This window comes from Podarcis raffonei, chromosome 2, assembly GCF_027172205.1.
Source record: "Podarcis raffonei isolate rPodRaf1 chromosome 2, rPodRaf1.pri, whole genome shotgun sequence".
Lineage (NCBI taxonomy): Eukaryota > Metazoa > Chordata > Lepidosauria > Squamata > Lacertidae > Podarcis > Podarcis raffonei.
Genome location: NC_070603.1, coordinates 5753504 through 5772654, shown reverse-complemented (window position 1 = coordinate 5772654; position 19151 = coordinate 5753504). Strand labels below are relative to the sequence as shown.

General features: G+C 47.5%; 1 protein-coding gene across 7 annotated transcripts in view; it reads right to left on the bottom strand.

Moving 5' to 3' along the window:
* The window catches only part of ADCY6 (adenylate cyclase 6), a 48562-nt gene that overhangs the window by 19489 nt on the left and 9922 nt on the right, over positions 1-19151 (bottom strand). For all 7 annotated transcript variants that reach the window (XM_053371484.1, XM_053371430.1, XM_053371450.1 and 4 more), the window contains 7 exons: positions 16739-16888; positions 16285-16406; positions 15869-15980; positions 15066-15193; positions 11596-11754; positions 7776-7917; positions 6908-7036 (listed from right to left, as the gene is read on the bottom strand). In XM_053371484.1, the coding sequence (XP_053227459.1) occupies positions 6908-7036; positions 7776-7917; positions 11596-11754; positions 15066-15193; positions 15869-15980; positions 16285-16406; positions 16739-16888 (942 nt within the window). The remainder of the gene's footprint in view (positions 1-6907; positions 7037-7775; positions 7918-11595; positions 11755-15065; positions 15194-15868; positions 15981-16284; positions 16407-16738; positions 16889-19151) is intronic.

Here is a 19151-nt window from a genome sequence, read left to right as displayed (position 1 = left end):
TTGGGTTTGAAACCAGGGAAAGGCCGCTTCAGTATCAGGGGATCTGCCATCTATTCTCAAGAAACGTGTCTGTGGGCTGGGAGTATATTTTGTGGCACAATCGGATCCCTTCAGATGCGGTCAGGCTCTGTGATAAAGTTATCAACATCTAACAATAAGGGCCCTCATAGCCGTGGAACAAGTGTGTAGAGGCACAGCCAAGGTCATTCTGCAGAAACTCAGAATTAAAATGTCACACAGTTTGCTTAAGCATTGGTGATCCGCTAAAAGGGTCTTGTGGGTCACACCCTGGCCATGAGAGCTGAAAACTTAGCCATCTGTATTTTCTCATTCACACATCAGCTGTGGGGGCTACAAACTTGCTTTCGTTTTGTTTAAAATAAAAGCCAAGGCTCTCAGGATTCTGCAGAAGCTGGTAGATTTCATGCTAAGGCCTCACTCAGTTCATAGACTCATAGAACTGTAGAGTTGGAAGGGACAACAAGGGTCATCTAGTCTAACCCCCTGCAAAGCAGAAATATTTTGCCCAACATGACTTGAACCCACAACCCTGAGATTAAGTCTCTTATGCTCTACCGACTGAGGTATCCCAGCTATTTAAATAGGTTGTCACCTTGGCTTTTTGTGAGAATCTCACAAAGCAAACAACATGTAGTAACTTATTTTTTTATATATTAAAAAATGCTTCCAAAGTCTTAAAGCTAGCCAGCACATCAAGATAATGGTCATAGCCATGTTAGTTTCGAAATCTCCCCCTCCTTGTCACACACAAATTGGGAACAACAGCTGCCCCAATGTGCAACAACTGTTGCTATAACAATGCTCCATGCAATTTATGAAGCAAAATAGGGCTGGGAGGAGGGAGACTTAGAAAAGCAGGGCATTGTGCCGAGGTCACAGGAAGGAAGCAGGAAAGACTCAGGGGAAGCAAGATTCCAGTTCTCCTAGAAAGACCAAGGGTGAGGCGTGCCGGCGGGTGGGAAGAAAAGGGTGAGAGAGAGATAGCTGGTGGCTGTGGCGGCTGATAGCAGGAGAAGGAAACTGGGTCCAGAAGGGGACCTTCCTCCAAGACTCTCTTTGAGATGTGCTCAACACCTGCAGCAGAACGGAGGCAGCAGAGCAGACCGACTCTAAGCAAGAGGGGAAGGAACGTTTTTGAAAGCTTTCCACAGAAGAGCACTCCATGCACAGAGAAAGTAGGGGAGAAGCTGGTCTTAAAATGGATCTCTTCTCAGCTATGCTTCTTTTATTACATGGGCAGCATACAGAAGTGACCTTGCGTAGTCAAAATAGCACCATTCACACATAAACATACAGAAGAACCCCAGAGTTTGCCAGTATAATTTTATTTTTTTTGGAGAAAAAAACCTCACAGCAGCCCAAATATGTTCAGCGGGCAGAGAATGCTGGCCAGTTGCATGTGAAGTGGGAACAGAAGAGGTCAAAAGTGGTTGAGATCCTGAACAGGAACACTCAATCCTACTACAGCCGTACCTCGGGTTACATACACTTCAGGTTACAGACCCCGCTAACCCAGAAATAGTGCTTCAGGTTAAGAACTTTGCTTCAGGATGAGAACAGAAATCGGGCTCCGGTGGCGCGGCAGCAGCAGGAGGCCCCATTAGCTAAAGTGGTGCTTCAGGTTAAGAACAGTTTCAGGTTAAGAATGGACCTCCGGAACGAATTAAGTACTTAACCTGAGGTGCCACTGTATATTTTGTTGCAAGCCTCACATGTACCAGGTCTCAAGACCTCATTCTGCTCCATAGGCAGACCCAGCCTAAACTTCATATACTGGGAGGTGGGGTGGTGGGGGGAATGTGGATGATTAACAGGGAGGGGAAGAATTTCTCCTTCCAATGCTAGATCAGTAAATCCTAAACTGTGTGCCATGAAATAAATTTAACAATTTATGTAATTTGAGCCGCACCGTACTTGGCAACGAAGGAAATGCATCCACTGCAACTCTGCACAATTTCACTGGGTGGTATTCAACACTTGTCCGACTCAAAGTAGGAGACCCACTGAAGTTAACAGCCATGACTAACAAAGGTTGGTTAATTTCAGTTGGTCTACACTGAGTAGGACCTAGCTGAATAAAACTCATAGACCTTGCCTTGCCCCTTTGCAGCAGCCTCTAGTAGGAGCAATTAATTCTGCTATATCACTCCGCTGGGTGCAACTGGAGCATGTAAATACACTCCATGTATAGATAGACATGGCAGAATTACTCGCCCACTAGGAGGCCAACAGTTACATCTCTGTCTGAGTAGCAAAACCAGGTTTGCACACTGGCGCTGGGGTCTTGCACAGAAATCTAGGGGGCGACCTCCTTTGAGAAGTAAGAGACCTCCTCTTACTTTTGCACATTTTCTCAACATAAAATCTGTTCAGATGAAATGGAGGCAGGAAAAGGTGTGCCCTACTTATCAGAAGATAACTTGGGGAAACACCGGATTAAGGGCAGAAAGGGCTCGGGCTTTTGCTGCATGAATGCCCAGAAAACCTTGGGAGGTTCCCCTACCCACCGAATAAGCACACAAGCAACTCTCATTCTTGCCACCCAAGCAAGATAGTCCAGAGTAATTCAGGCACGAAATTCTTCCTAGTTAGCCACTCACCTCACCTCTCGCTCGGGTGAGTGCCTGATTGGAAACAACCTGCACTGAAACTGCCCCAGGCAAAATCCACCAGCTCAGAATGGCTGCTAGCAACACACCCACCCAACCAACAAGCCATAAAAAGAGAATCTGGACATTCTCCCGCTCCCCACAGAAGCTACCACTTCAAAAACCCTTTACACACAGAAGACTTTCCTCTAATGTGGAGAAGAACTGTTCTACTTGTTTTCACATGAAGGAACAACTCCCCACAACTCTGCTCCTGCCTTCTGTGGTAAAACGATCCAGAGGGCTGTAATAAATGCTCTTTCACATGTGAATGTGTCCCTCAGCCCTAATGCTTCAAGATAATCCTCCTAGTTCCTGAAGCAAGCACCTTCTGTCCTGATAGCTGTTGTATTTCTTAATCAGCCTAAGAAACCCAAATGCTTCGGATTTATCTGGCAAAGCTCAGAAGGCCATGTACTCCCAACGCCTTCAAAACCGTATTGTAACTAGACATTTCTTCACCAGGGGCCAGACTTTTAAGAATCCACACTCTGCCCCCACCCATTCAGTTTTCAGATAAAACGGTCAATTGTGATTCTCCAGTTGTAGAACGCTTCACTTTTTAGCTCTGCCCCACATCTGGGTCTCCAGACATTTTGAAAATCGTCCTGTTTCAGCCAACATGGAGCCAGGGTGGGTGGGTTGGGGTGACATGGGCATGGTACCCAATTCCTGCTTACACAGTCCATCGGAAGCATGAAAGAGTTTCCTTCCCTCAGCCCCTTGCTGTGCCTCCCCCGAGAGAGCTGGGCCCCAGGTATTCAGGAGCCGAGAAAGCCAATTTACTTCCTGGCATTTCTATCCATCCTGTGCTCTGAGGAGCTCTCGGTTGTGTGCAGAGTTCTCCCCCTATCCCACTGTATCCTCACAACAACCATGTGAGGTAGGTTAGGCTGAGAGAAGGTGACTGAGCCAAGGTCACCCCATGAACTTCCTGGCCGAGTGGGGATTTGAACCCTGGTCTCTCAGTCCCTAGTCCGACACTCTTAACTGCTACTCCATACTTGCTCTTTAGTCCCTTTATACACCTAGCCTGGCACTATCAACTCTAGTCTCTTTCCAAGGTCTCGGGCAAATAGAAGAAGGAGGAGGAGGAGGAGGAGGAGTTTGGGTTTGATATCCCGCTTTATCACTACCCTAAGGAGTCTCAAAGCGGCTAACAATCTCCTTTCCCTTCCTCTCCTACGACAAACACTCTGTGAGGTGAGTGGGGCTGAGAGACTTCAGAGAAGTGTGACTAGCCCAAGGTCACCCAGCAGCTGCATGTGGAGGAGCGGAGACGCGAACCCAGTTCCCCAGATTACGAGACTACCGCTCTTAACCACTACACCACATTGGTGTAGAGGTTTTTCTACTTGATCTGTTTAACTGGAGACACCAGGGACTGGTGCCAGGAACCATCTGCATGCAGCATATGTGCTCTACCAATGCTGTCCTACTTTAACCCCAATTCCTTCTATAACTTTTTTTTCCAAAAAAAAGAAGGCACAAAAGTAATTTTGTTCTCTTGTTTGTAGGATATTTGACACCTCCTTTGTCCAATTAGCTGGTCTCTCAGGATGATTATCTCAAGGGAAAATATGATGTGCTGACATAACACATCAGATCTTCCCTATCTGCATGGTATCAATAGATTTCCTTTTAACATTGGTCAGCTAGCCTCCAAAAGGTTGACAGGATAAATAGCTGGATTTGTGCTGGTGGTGTAGTCTACTTATCTGCCCTTCTGCTGTCCTCACGGAGGGTACTCCTAGACAGAAAGACAGCAGGCTTCATTCCACACACATATTCAAAAACACACATTGAGGAGATTCCCTATGCTTCTTCGCGTCTGCTGCAACACCCAAGCAGACTCTTGGACATCTGGTGTGCTGACATCTCATTTCAAAAGCCAGTTCCTCTCCAAAGTTAAAAAGCGGTGCTACTCAATATCTCCATATGGATCTAGGCTTTTATTTATTAGAAAATTTCTATCCTGCCTTTTTGAGCCAAAGCATCTACACAATGGTTAACAATAAGAACCCAAATAAATATAATTTGAGGGGAGACAATGTTTTTTTTTAAAAAAAATAATAATCAAGAACTAATCGATCAATCAAGTTAGCAGCAATAAACAATGACCAAAAGCTAGCAGAAGGTGGGAGATTCTCTTTCAACTTTGAGGGCAGCCTGAGATGGCACAGCCTAGATCAATAACAGCAGCAAAAATTAACAGAGATCAGGGAAAGTGTGAATATCCCTTGGGAGGGAGGGACTTCCAGAGTCTGGATTCCACCACCAAGGAGGTCGTACCCCAAGTAACTCTGCCCTCAATTTACTTCAAATGGCAAAAGGGTTCAGGAAGAACAGAGTCTCCAAGGAAGTTCTTGTAACGTGGGTAGATTCCAGCTGAGCTGGGAGGGAGGTAGAGGAGGACCTTCCACATTATATATATATATATATATATATATATATATATATATATATATATATGCCATCCTCGTGATCTTAGAAAAATTACATGAGCAGATTCAGCCCAAAGCCTCCAACTGGCCCATGCCACAAGGAAAAGAGAAAAACAGCCTGCTTGTTGAGCATCAAATATATTATCTGCACATCACATAAAGGGTGGGGACATTATTTGCTTTCTCAGCTGCTAGGATCAGTAACAGCCTGGTTCTCATGGATGCAATTTGCTGCAAGTGGGGTAAAACTGTAACTCTGGCATGTGACACGTTCGGTTTTATGGCTGGTAATCCAACTGCACTGGAAGCAACTTTATGGTTATGGCCTATGGCCTTAAACAGCTACTCCCACCCTATCCCCATCCCCCCTCATTCTGGGCCAACTCCTTTGGCACAGGGCTCACTATTGTCTCCTTGGCACAAGTCAAGGTGCTGCTCTGACCTATAAACAGCCTTAATGCACAGAAGCCTCAGAGAAATCCTCTCCCTTAATTCCACAGGCTTTCTCCTTTGCTCCACCGCAAGTCGCAGAATCAAGCAAGACAGATTTCTTCACTGCGCCACCCATGCCACCAAAGAGGGAAGTTACCGTATTTTTCGCTCTATAGGACGCACTTTTTCCCCTTCAAAAATGGAGCAAAGAAGCCATAGCCCCGCGACCCTCTCCCAGCTGGAGAGGTGACGCGCGACTATGGCAGCAGCCTCTCCGCTGCCCGCCTTTCCGCTGCTCCCCGACCTGCTCTTTGGGGCTGGTGGTGGGCTTCCCCCCGCCAGCCCCAAAGAGCAGGTCGAAAGGAACTTGAAGCCTGGAGAGCGAGAGGGGTCCGTGCACACCGACTCCTCTCACTCTCCAGGCTTCCAAGGTAGCCGCCTGAAGGCGACTGAACGCACCTTAAACGGCACCTTGTTTTAGAGGGGGAAAACAAGAGGGGGGAAATTCTACCCCTCTCTGCGCAGCGCCTCCTGCCGCTTCACTGAAGGGGCGCTGGGCAGAGAGGGGGAGAATTTTTTTTCCTTGTTCTCCCGTCTTTAAAACAAGGTGCGTCCTATTGTCCGGTGCGTCCTATAGAGCGAAAAATACGGTATTGGTGGCTCCCTTCTCAAGCACTCTGAGGATGTTTTAAGGCTTTTCCCATTTGGGCTGGCATTCAAGAGCCTGTGTGAAGCAACCCAAATGGCAGTGGAGACAGGCTCTGGATGCGTAGATTTCACCAAGCTCATTCCCCAGCCGCTCCTGTAAAAGGAGCTCACATAAGCAGCCCTTGGAAAGATCCCCACCCAAAGTCCTTTTGCCAATCAATCTGGGCAAAGTAGATTAATACTGGACTCAATAAGAGAAATCAGCTTCATCTGCGCCAATAATAAGAAGCAAAGAGACCAGATCCTGCACATGCTGCCATGTGACCAGCTTGCCACACAGTCAGAAAAGCCAACACAGGCAAGGCTTTTGCCATGGGCACTATGGGTTGTAGCCAATGCTAGCCTGGCTCAGAGCAGACTCATTGAAATTAAGACATGGCTTAACTTAGGTCCATAAAGAGTAACGGGTCTACTCTTAAGCTGGCTACGACCCTCTGTGCTCAAACATTCGTGAGAGCAGGCCCTTGTGGGGGCTTCCATCTCTTTCTCTAAGGATAATAAATAGTGTAAAATGTACACAACAGACCATTACCCACCCGGGACCTGCAAGCAGGTGTGTAACGTGATCAAAGCCCGGTTGCCTTTTTGCTCCCACCCTCTTGGCTGGATGTGCGCCCAAAGCAAGCCCTCTCTCTGTCCCTCGCTGGCACTCACCATCTGTCGGAACGCCTTCGAGTCCTTCGTCCGGGGGAAGGAGCGCTCAGGCACCCAGCGAGGCACCAGTCCTTCGGTAGAATTGGCCTGGGCCCTCTGCAGCTTGGCTAAGATGGCCTTCTCCTCTTTCTGTCGGAGAGAAAAACAGGCCATGGAGGTGCAAACATAGAAGCTGGGGGGGGGGCCATGGGGAGAGGGGGGAGGCCCTTTCCAATACCCTCCCCTGGAATAAGGCTGCTCCTCTTGGCCGGCCAGAGTTGCAGCTTCCACTGCTCCACCTTTGGATAGCAGAATGCTCACCTTCCCCGTGAACCAGACCTACAGGGCATAAGCAGTGCCCTGCTGGCTGGCAGGTAGGTAGGTTTTCTAACTCCCCACTCCCTAGAGAAGGGGGGGAGGCAACTTTTTTGGCCCACGGGACACATATCAAATTTTGAGAGTGTGGTGGGAGTGCCAGTCACAAAATTGCTACCACTGGGGTGGCACTGCATAACACACAATGACTGCCGTGGGGAAAGTGGCATAACACAAATTTAGAGATTACCACCCCCGACAACCTCAGACTTACTAATGGAAGGGAGGTATGTCCTGCTGTGATTCTGAGGGATCACACAGTATTGGTTCTACTTACACACACAAACATTTGCAGTCTAAAAGCAATAGGGAACCTATCTCAGTACCAGGAAATATATACCTCAGAAGGTATATTCACATTTTGCTCCATACCTTTTTTTCTAGGAGGGCTAGAGGCTTCCCTTTAAAAAGACAGAGAAAATGGGGGTACCTGCCCAAGGTGGGAAAGCGTTTTGTGACCCCCGCACAAGAGCAAATTACTGTGATATTCTTCCCCAGCCCCTCCAGGACTCACTCGTTTCTGGCTGCAGCCCACGATGAAGAAGGTGTCGATGTTGTGCTCCTTAAGGTAGGCATTGCGCTCGCCCCCGTGCCCTGGCTCCACTTCGTAGTCCTCATTCAGGTACTGCAGCGTAGCTCGCGTAATGTGGATCCGCCTAGCACAGAACTTTTGTCCCTCAGCCAAGTCATCTGGTGGAGCCCCCCCTCCCACTCCCTCTGAGCCACATCTACAACTGCCATTAATATGCACAAGAGGAAGAAGAAGATACCGTTCAACATGTAAGTGGTTTGGTCTCTGCCCACGAAGCTGGAGAGCAAGAGGCTAGAATCATTGAACCATAGAACTGCTGAGTTGGAAGGGACCCCAAGGGTCATCTAGTCCAACCCCTTGCAATGCAGGAATCTCAACTAGATCATACATGATAGATGGCCATCCAACCTCTGCTTTAAAACCTCCAATGAAGGAGAATCTCCCACCTCCCAGACTTCCGGGTTGGCGCCATTGTTTAATGGCGGATTCCCTCCGAGCTCCGGAGGGAATCGGCTCCGTAGCGTCTGGGTCTGGTCGCTGCGGCGAAGCGGGGACCCTTAAAATCACAGGCGCAGATGCCTGTGAACACAGAGACTCGGCGGGCACCATTTGCGCCCCCCCAATCCGCGACGGAGCCTTTTTAAAGGCTTCGGAACGGAGGCAGGGTGAGGCGTGGTGCTGAGAGTACTCCCTCGCCTACGGAGTGAAGCCGCAAGCCATTGACAGAGAGCGCCAACTTCTTCCAAGACCGATTGGACTCCAAAATATAAACCCGTGAGTAATACGGAGATTGGAACTTTAAAAATTTTTAATTTTGGATTTGGAACGAGCGGGAAGGGGCTAAAAAGGAAGTTCACCCCCCCCCTTTGTAAACAATCTAAAGCAAAGGACTGTGCAGCTAAGGTCGAGAGAATCTGTTTTTTGTTTTTTAATGAAAGATCCTGACTTCACGGTTTTGATACTATAAGAAGACTTACTGGAGGATAAAAAGAATTTTGGGAGCTGAAATTTCACCCCCCCCCCGAGACCCGGGAACGTCCTATGAGAAAGCCTGTTGCATTGAAGATTTTGACAGCTGTCAAGTGAGCTGCTAGTCAGCTAGTTGTCAGCTGGAAAAAGAGAACATTGTTTCTGCTGTTTTTGCTGGTTTACTTGGTATAACTTGTTGAAAACAAGGAGGGCTGATACAAAATAACTGGACTTTTGGTTTTGAGCTGAAAGGAACAACAAGGAACTAAAATCCCCCTAGAGGGGTAATAGGGACATTACATTACAAAAATGGCTGGAGTATGTAAAATCCAAGCAGAATTGGACAGAGCACTCGTTCTCTTGGGAAACTTGCAAGATGAGTACAATGCTTTGTCTACAAAGGTATCACTACTACACTGGACAGTAAACAACAGTTTTGAGCCTGATAAGGACTTGAAACAGGAAGCCCATTCAACTGAACAAATAAATGAAACTGAAAGTGTAGATACGATGGAGCAATATGTTGTTTTTGAAGAAAATGAAGGAGGAGCAGGAGATTTGCAGGAGTCAAAGGAGAGTTACAATATGAGGCCTGACATGATGACAAAAAAGGATAATAAAAAGTGGATGTGGAAAGCCTGGTCTGAATGGGAGTCTGGAAAATGGAGAGATCCCTTTTGGAGGAGATCTGAAGACCTGAGGATTACAAATTTGTTGGTGAAAGCTGGAGCTTTGGGGACATCTGGATTTGAAAGAAATTTGAAACAAGAGTTGGAGCACCCCATAGGCTTCGCCTTTAAGTATGGAGGACCGGCTGGAAGCGACAGGGATTCTGTTGGGCCGGAGCCCCTCCGAGACTTGGGGTTTAACATCAAGGACTATCAAAGAGACCGGCAGAAAGGAACTGAGAGAGATATAAGGGCCTCGGATGTGAGATCTCCAGGCTAAATAAATAATATAAAGACTGATGGATATTGGTTGGGGACTGGAACCGGGAAAAGGGTGGGTGGAGGTTGGGAGTCCAAAGGGTACATAAGGATAATTTGCTTTTTATATTTTTTGTTAGTGGTAAGGAAATTGGGTAAATCGTGGAAGGGAAATTTTGGTCGACTTTAGGGAAAAGGTTTAAGAATAATCAATGAGGTATAAGTATTGACGTGTAATTTTAATAAGGTAAAATTGGTTTTTTTTCTTTTTAAATTAATTGAAAATAAGGCTGTTAAAAATAAATTGAAGAAATGGAAAAAAAGAAGTAAAGTAAAGCAATAGTATGTTAGAATAAATGTTTAAGCTAAGGTAAAGAAATAAGTTAAGGACTTGCTGAACTGACAATTTAAATTGGAATACAAGAAGGGGAGGTGTGAGGAAGTCTGAGAAATAAGGTTAAGAATAATAAGTATTAGAAATTTTATGTGTTTTTTCTATTTTTTTTGTTTAGTTTTGAATGTTATGTATTTTTGTGTTTTTTGTATTGTTTATTTTTTGTTTTTGTTTGTTGTGTGTTATTTGAAAATGCTAATAAATATTTAATAAAAAAAAAAGAGAATCTCCCACCTCTCATGGGAGGTTCGATGGGCAATTGAACAGAAAGGGCAAGTAGGTGGGTAGTAAAATTAGAAGAGGTAGCAATAGGATTGCAGGGAAGACAAAAGTGGACTAAGCTGAATACAGGAGAAAGCCTCAAAGGTGTGTCTTCAGGAACTAAGGTGGGAACAGGGAACAGCATGGCTGAAAGCCACAGAGACAGGACTGGGGGAGGCAATGACAGATGGCTTTTCGTGGGTGCAAGAAGGGGAGATGAGAAGGGAGATAGTTGGGGTCAAGAGTGTTGAATGAAGGGACTAGAAGTGTGAAGAGGCTGCAGGTGGCAACTGGGAAAAGCCATTGGAGAAGTTTCAAGGGAAGAGATGGAAGTCTTCCCAGTCTTTGGTCACCTTCACCACACCTGGCCCATGCAGTAGTGGAGAAACTCCAGCCCACATGCCTTCATTTGTGGCCTGCAAGGCCACTTCAAGCAGTGGAGACAGGGCTTTGCAAGAGTGCCAGGGATAAGCTGATGGCAGTGACTTTGCCTGCAAGGATTGACTCCAAACCATGAGGGCTGAATTGGTCCACTTGCTATCAGGGGCTTGTCAGGGTGGTCCACCATACCCACCTGTCAAGCTTGGCCTGCAAGCTTAGATCCAGTTCCCCACCATTGGGTCAAGACCACGACCACCAAAACTAGAGAGCCTGGTTTTGCTCTTGCTACCAGCAAGCTGAAGTCCTGGCCAAACCAAGCTGCTTGTTTATGCAAAACTATGGGGGCTCTCCTGGCACAGAGGTGGGCAGAGCCATGTGGAGGTGGCTGAGGTGGTCAGACAACGTTGCCCCAGCAAAAATGCATCTTTGTGGCAGCGGGACAATGGCTGCTGTTTAAAAATAAACCCTTGCCCCATTTTTTGGATAACAGCAACCCCCACTTCCAAGGATAGGGCAGGGCCTTAGGGACAGGGAAGGTGGCGCCTATTGGACAGTGCTTGTGACATCCGCCAAAGGGGAGCTCACAAATTCTCCTCCTGCCTACCCACAAATACATGTACAAGCTGTTCACCTCCACATGATCTGTCTCAGGCAACAGACACAACCCTACAGTTCCAGCTATCAACTCATTCCTCTTTATGGAGCTACCTCTTAGTAATTCCACCAACCCAACTTTCCCCTCCTTTTACTCCAAAGACAGGGACTTTGTGGCTCTCCAGCCACAAGTTCCAGGACTCCCTACTGCTATCATGCCTGACCACTGGCCACTACTGCTCCTGCCTTTATTCAGGCCTATGGGGACTGGACTTACCCAGCTTTGCCACCAGCCTCCATGTGGTTGGCCAGGGTGACATCATTGGACCAGACGTCAAACTGCCACTTGCGTAGCCCCAGCACTCCGCAATGTACACGCCCACTGTGGATCCCGACACGCATGTTCACATTCACCCCCGTCACCTCACGCACCAGCCTGAAAAGCAGGAGGAAAGGAATTGTCAAAGCACCCCTCCCCCTCTTCATACACCCATGAATTCACTTGTGTGAAGTAAGAAACATAGTCTGTGTCTTGCGTACAGGGGAAGACTGATTATAATACCATCAACAAAGTGTCATATTCATGCAGGGTACAAGAAAACAGGTCGCTGCCCTTAAGGGTGATGGCTGATGTTAAAATGGGCAATGAAACTTCCTGCAAGTTGCCAGGGTGGGGATGGAGGTACGAGAACAAAATAATCTAAGACCAATAGACAAGCTTTGGCTATGCAATATTATTGTTGTTGTTGTTGTTTATTTATTTGTTCCCCAGCCACTCTGGGCGGCTTCCAACAAAGATTAAAAATACATTAAAATGTCACACATTAAAAACTTCCCTAAACAGGGCTGCCTTCAGATGTCTTCTAAATGTCAGGTAGTTGTTTTTCTCTTTGACATCTGGTGGGAGGGTGTTCCACAGGGCAGGTGCCACTACCGAGAAGGCCCTCTGCCTGGTTCCCTGTAACTTGGCATCTCGCAGCGAGGGAACCGCCAGAAGACCCTCGGAGCTGGACCTCAAGTGTCTGGGCTGAACGATGGGGGTGGAGACGCTCCTTCAGGTATACTGGGCTGAGGCCGTTTAGGGCTTTAAAGGTCAGCACCAACACTTTGAATTGTGCTTGGAAACGTATGGAATAGATGGAATATGGAGCCTCAAACACCTGTAGATTAATTTGTCACCATATCCACACCCAAAGCACATCTTTAGGCCCTTTTATCAGTGGTTTTGTGTTGGTCAAGTTAAGATTTACCTGTGAAAAAAGACTTCGTAGGCTTCTTTTTATTTTCTGTGTTTTTGTTCAGATTAGGTTTTTTTTTTGGGGGGGGGAGGTAATGTGTCTACACATACCGTATTTTTCGCCCCATAGGACGCATTTTCCCCCCTCCAAAAATGAAGGGGAAATGTGTGTGCGTCCTATGGGGCGAATGCAGGCTTTCGCTGAAGCCTGGAGAGCGAGAGGCTTCGGTGCGCACCGACCCCTCTCGCTCTCCAGGCTTCAGGAAGCTATCCGCAAGCCTTGCAAGCCCGGTGGGAGTTCCCGCGGGCTCACAAGGCTTGCGGGCAGCAGCCTGCAGCCCCGGTGAGTGTCCACAAGCCTCGCGCGCCCGGCGGGAGGTCCCGCCAGGCGCGCGAGGCTTGGGGCGGCAGCTGCGGCTGGGGGGAGAAATAATTTTTTTTTATTCATTCCCCCCCCCCAAAAACCGAGGTGCGTCCTATGGGCCGGTGCACCCTATAGGACGAAAAATACGGTACATATAGCAACTACTTGGGACTGGAGTGAGCCCTCACAGAAGTGGGACACCATGATAAACCACTGGGTTGTATTCAATGATGCCATTCTGCTTGTGCAACAGACTTCCTGCTCCAGAGGGTTGAGGGACCAAAAGGCATCTTGCTGCTTTGACACCAGCTGCTGATTTTGGATGGTGCAGTGTGGGGCACAGAATACAGCCACCCGTGACTTCAGGTGCAAGGACAAAGCTGGTGGCATTGGTGGCTTTTATCACGCACCTCTTCACCTCACAGATGCTTCTGTCTTACAAAAAACGGGTCTATAGATAAAGCATTTCGATTCTCTGGAAGGGGCTCCAGTTTCACAGCTGTCCATCGATAACCCCATGGGGTTCTCCGTTCCCATTTCCTTCAGTGACACGGCACAAGCGCACAGGGCTTGGCACAGATAACTGACACCCTGAGAGGACTTTGGCTTTTATGGGGGGTGGGGGTGTTGCAAAAAGAAAGTTTCTAGACCATATGGCTGTAAAGATAATCCTGACATTACATAGGCAATGCCTGGTGAAGTATGAAGATTCTGAGGACGAGGAGGAGGGGTGCTGAGGAATGGCCAGGAAGCAAAGGCAGGGCAAGGCACCTCCCTCCCTACTGCCAGCCAAAGCAACACTAAGAACATTATGGCAGAATAACAGAAGTTTCCTCAACATGTATGATTTATTCAGTTCCACAATTTTGCATTTCAAGGAACTGAGATTAGATAGTTCTGCTTCATAGCCCTGGTGATGCTATCTCATATAAGCTATTATCAAGCCAGGTTCCAACTGAATGCTGCAAGTGTGAAAGAGATACTAAGTTTTTTAAACCATTCAGTGATCTGTATAAATGGAGAAGTAACGAATCTGGCTTTCTGTATTGTGACCTGCGATAAAGAAGGATGTTGCCACCTGTATGTTGTGCGTCAAGCATATGCGCAAACTGCCACAGTCATGGCTGGTGTATCTCACACATTGTAAGCTGATTCAGATATCCTGATAAAACACGGTTTATCATGAAGGGAACAGGCTGCACCTGTGAGGGTCACACAATCTCCATTCCTCCTCCAGAGTGGCCATGGGGGGGGGTGACTGGAAAATTTGGCAAGCTTGTTATTAACAAGCTTGACATTCCATCCAAACTTGACAATTCATTTTAACCAGAGTTTATCTGAAATAAGCTGTGGGTTAAACCACAGAGCCTAGGGCTTGCCGATCAGAAGGTCGGCGGTTCGAATCCCCGCGACGGGGTGAACTCCTATTGCTTGGTCCCAGCTCCTGCCAACCTAGCAGTTCAAAAGCACATCAAAGTGCAAGTAGATAAATAGGTACCACTCCGGCGGGAAGGTAAACGGCGTTTCCATGCACTGCTCTGGTTCGCCAGAAGCGGCTTAGTCATGCTGGCCACATGACCCAGAAGCTGTACACCGGCTCCCTCGGCCAATAAAGCGAGATGAACGCCACAACCCCAGAGTCGGTCAAGACTGGACCTAATGGTCAGGGGTCCCTTTAACTTTTTTAAACCATGGGTTATGAAGTGGGCTTACTTCAGACAAACCACTGTTCAGATTAACCAGAGTTTATGAAATGGATATACTGATAAATTGTCATTAATCTGAATATTCAAGTCCCTTCATCCAGTCCACGCTAGAGGTGGGCAGAGCACAAACACTAGCTGGTGCTTGTTCCCAGCACGACAAACCACGGTTTACCGTACATCCAAACTAGCCCATTCATTGTGCAATACGAAAGAGCAAACACACACACAATTTTGTGGTATCCTAGCCAATGAAAGCTTATGCCATAGAAAATGTATTAGTCTTTAAAAAGTGCCCCAAAGATCGCTGTGACAGGCTACAAAGGTTACCTTTCTGGAAACTGTCACAAGGAACATGTTACATGAATATGGCAAGGCACTGACTAACCCAAGAAACACATGCAGCCCTCGCAAACCAAACTGCTTCCCCCTCTCACACTCACGAAATGGCCTCGATCATGTCAACGCCCATCTCCACGCAGCAATGGGCATGATCCGCCCGCGGTTCTGGAAGTCCAGAGACACAGTAGTAGCAGTCCCCCAGGATCTTGATGCGGAGGCAATGATTCTCCTGCCAAAGGGAGGAGGAGGAAGTCAGAAATACCACCACCCCAAACTCCAACGTGCCCCTTCCAAGCACATCTCACCTCAGTTCATTCTGAATTTGAATTTTCATTGGAATTTTATTTACAACAAAACACAAACCCCCAATACACAAATCCACCCTCATTAAACGTGAACATAACATACAGTGAGCATAACACTGTGGATATTTAAATTATAATTAGAAAAATCTTATAAGAAGTAAATAAGGATAAAGGAAGTCTTTTATTTGGTTGTTTGCATTGTTGTATGTTATTATCTCACCTCAGTTCAATACCTCTGGCCCCTGCTCCACAATAAGACCCTCCAGCAGCCAAAATCTGTACTTCTATAGGGGAAGTAAACTTATAAGAATAAACAGAGTGCTGTGGGATGTGCCTTAAAGGGTCTTGCTTTGTCCACAAACATAGGGAAGGAGGTGGTACCAGAGCTGAACATTTATGGGGATTTCTTAACACGGCAACTGTGTTTGCTACAAGCACACCTGTAATAAGCACAAAGCTCAAGGGAGGTGTGCATGCTTAAAACTTGCAGACATTTGCAAGAACCCCGACTGGGCCATAATCCTCCAATGAGCACAGGCAGATCATCATTCCCACACAGGTCAGCTCCTCCACTGGCCGATCCTGCGAGACACACTTACCGCAGCCAGCTTGTCAAAACGGGCAAAAAGCTCGTTCAGTGTCATGACCAGTTCCTGTGCTGTGCACTGGGACGCCAGGCTAGTGAAACCCTCAATGTCAGCAAACAGAATGCTGTTGGGGTGAGAAGAGACAGGAAATGAGCATAGGAACTTGCAAGGAGCTAACAGCCTGGGGGGTCTCTGTCTTATCTGGCTTAATAAACCCACCCAAAACCCAGCCAACATTTTCTCTCCTCGAGCACCCAGCGACCCACCCGCTCACGTCTTGTTGAAAAGCAAGTGCCCTGCAGTTTAAGTTTTCCATGTTTACAGTAGAACGGCCTTTGCTTCACTGACGTCCTTGCCACTCCTAGGCCTCGGTCACTCCCAGGGTGCACACATGCAAACACACACCCCATATCCCAATAGCTTGGTACCTGACATTGTCATGTTTCTGGATGTAGATCTTATGGAACATCATGTCCTCCTTCTTTGTGTTGATGTCCTCCTTCATCTCCATGGCAACATGCTGGGGCAGCACTGATAGCAAGAGCCGCTCCTGCCCACCACCCCAGAGAGAAAGCCACATAAATACTCCCCTCAGAGCAAGAATGTTGACACAACACACCGAAGTTAAAGGCACCAGTTTCAGCCTTGTCACAGATAATCCTCCCTTCACCCTTCTCTTCCAACCTTAACATTCCTTCTGTCCCAATTCACAATCCCCCCAACACTGCCAGACTCTCAAAATTCTGGCATCTTCTCGACCCCAAGCAGCCTAATGCCAGCCACACGAGATCAGGAACTGAATGGCCAAGCTGGCAGCCCTGCCCACCACAACTCACGTTCAAGGCTGCAGCCCAACCCTGGCCCCCCACAATGACTCCTCACCTGCTGGCGGTTTTCACGTTGCAGGTGTAGCCGTGCCTGAATGTAGCCCCGGGTCTCTTGGAAGGCCTGGCGCTGCGACACCTCAGCCGGGTAGTGGGTGCAGATGCCAATGACGTTGGTACACAGGAATATCAAAATGTTGGCTGCAAGCTGCAAGCAAGAGAGGGACCCAAGTGAAACGCATACTGGAGCAGGGAAAGAAGTTACCTGCTTCAAGCAGTTTTCTTTCCCAGCAAGCTTTCAGCAGGAAACCTAGACCTACTAAAAAACCCATTCATCTTCAACTCCAGTTCCTGACGTTTGTGAGGTGGACCACCTTCCCTCCACCTGAGGTGCCATTACCCTCTGCTCCCTTCCCTAAAGAATGAATTGGGAGCTTTTTGCAAGCCAAGGAGACCCTCTTGGCCCATAATGGAGTCTCATCCGCCATTGCTGCCAGGATACAAAAGGGGTCCCAATATTGTGCCTTCGGGAGACAGAGGGTGGGAAGAAAAACAAGCAAAACACAGTTCCCTAAGGTTTAAGGCAGGGCTAGGGAACCGAATCTGACCACTGGGCCAAACTCTTACACCCCTCACAGTCAGTGCTTGTGCAGCACTTTGAAATGAGCTTTTGGATATTAGACCATTGGCTGACTGTCTGTTCCTAGAAGCCCATTTTAGAGCACCATTTTGTCCAGCGCTTTGCAGGCACTGTTGATCAGCTGACCAGCAATACCTGCTAATCCCCTTTTGGCGGAGCCAGGTGTTCACCTGCCTCACACCTGAAGGTGGCTGCTGCTGGGGGAGGTAATAGGCAGCAGCAACAGCCCCTTGGCCTTTCCACTCTGTTGCAGGAGCGCTGTGGGTGCCGCATAGCCTGGCCTGCCTAAGCTGAGCCTGCTCTTCTGTTGCCATAATTGAAGGAAGATTAATCTAGCAGCCTGCTTGGTTTCTGTTATGTGCAACAGGGAGGCACGGTCCTGTTTTTTGCCTCAGGCAATGACACATCTTGGGCCTGCCCTGCCTCCAGGACTCACCTGCCGCTGAGCTAAGGTGCTGCAGAGAACTGGGATGGTGCCGTGGATAAAAGGGTGAGCTGCAGGCCAGGAAGTTGCCAGCTGAAATCTCACTTCAGCTCTTTAACTTGATATCATTTAATTAATTAATGTTTTCTAGGTACTGCACAAATATTAAGAAAAAACCCTAGCCTCTCCCCACCAGCTTACAGTCCAGCTGACATGATGGAGAAAGGGATTGGGAGGGAATGGGCAAACAAGCTGACAGAGGCACAGATTTATTCAGAAAAGTTGAGGGCATGGTCCATGGGCACAAGATGCAGCCGCCATGTTGAAGCCAAGCAGGCCTGGACAGGACCTGGTTGGGAGTGTGTTTTATCATGTATTTTATGTTTTGCTAGAAACTTCCCAGAGTGGCTAGATCAGCCCAGTCAGATGGGTGGATGATGATGATGATGATGATTAGCTCCACAGGCCATCCCCAGCTCCTCCAGTTAACAGATCTCTAGTTGGAATGGGGAAGGCCTAAGATTAGGTGACAGGGCTGGGAAAGACCTCAGCTTGAAATCTTTGTGCAATACCATACCAAGTAGGTATGAAAAAGAAATTGTCAGACTTGGTCTATGGCTGACGTCTATTCTCAGGGCAACAATCTCAATTAGAGACATTTCAACTGATTCATCAGCTGAAACTCTTATTTGATTAACCTATTAATTAAGTTTGTGTGATCAATTATGTCTGCACGCACATTTGCAAACAGTGGCATTAAGGGGAAAACAATGTTTCTGAAGCAAGATGCATTTTATTGGCAGATAACAAAGCAAGCGCTATTTTAGAAGAGGCATTTCCTGGAGTGTGCGCACATGGTTATGTGGACGGGAGAGACGACGACTCTTCTTTTACAAACATAAGAAACACAGAAAGCTGCCTTATAATAACAGAAAGACTATTTATCAATTGAGTCCAATAATGCCTACTCAGAGTCACAGCATTTTTCCATGAAAAATGGAGATGTCAAAGATTAAACCTGGAACCGTCTGCCTGCAAAGCCTGTGACTGACCACTCCTACCATCTATTGCACTTCTCACCTGCATTTTTTGGTAAGAAGCTGCATTAATATACAATATGAAATACAACTTTAAAATCTGTGGCCTTGTTAATCAGTGGCACTTTTGCACGCGCGCACACACACACACACACACACACACACGTAGCTGCACCTGCTGTCCCTTGGTCACTCTGGACTTTCTTAGTAGCTCCTGCTCTCTCTCCTCGCAACATTTGTCACAGTGACAGGTACTCAGTATCCTTGTAAGCTTCCTGGGCAGCTTGGGTGAATTCGTTCTTACTCTAATGCAGTCAATAGGTGACGCCAATCTGTAACCTGCCCTAAGCCATTGAGATAGCATGGGGGG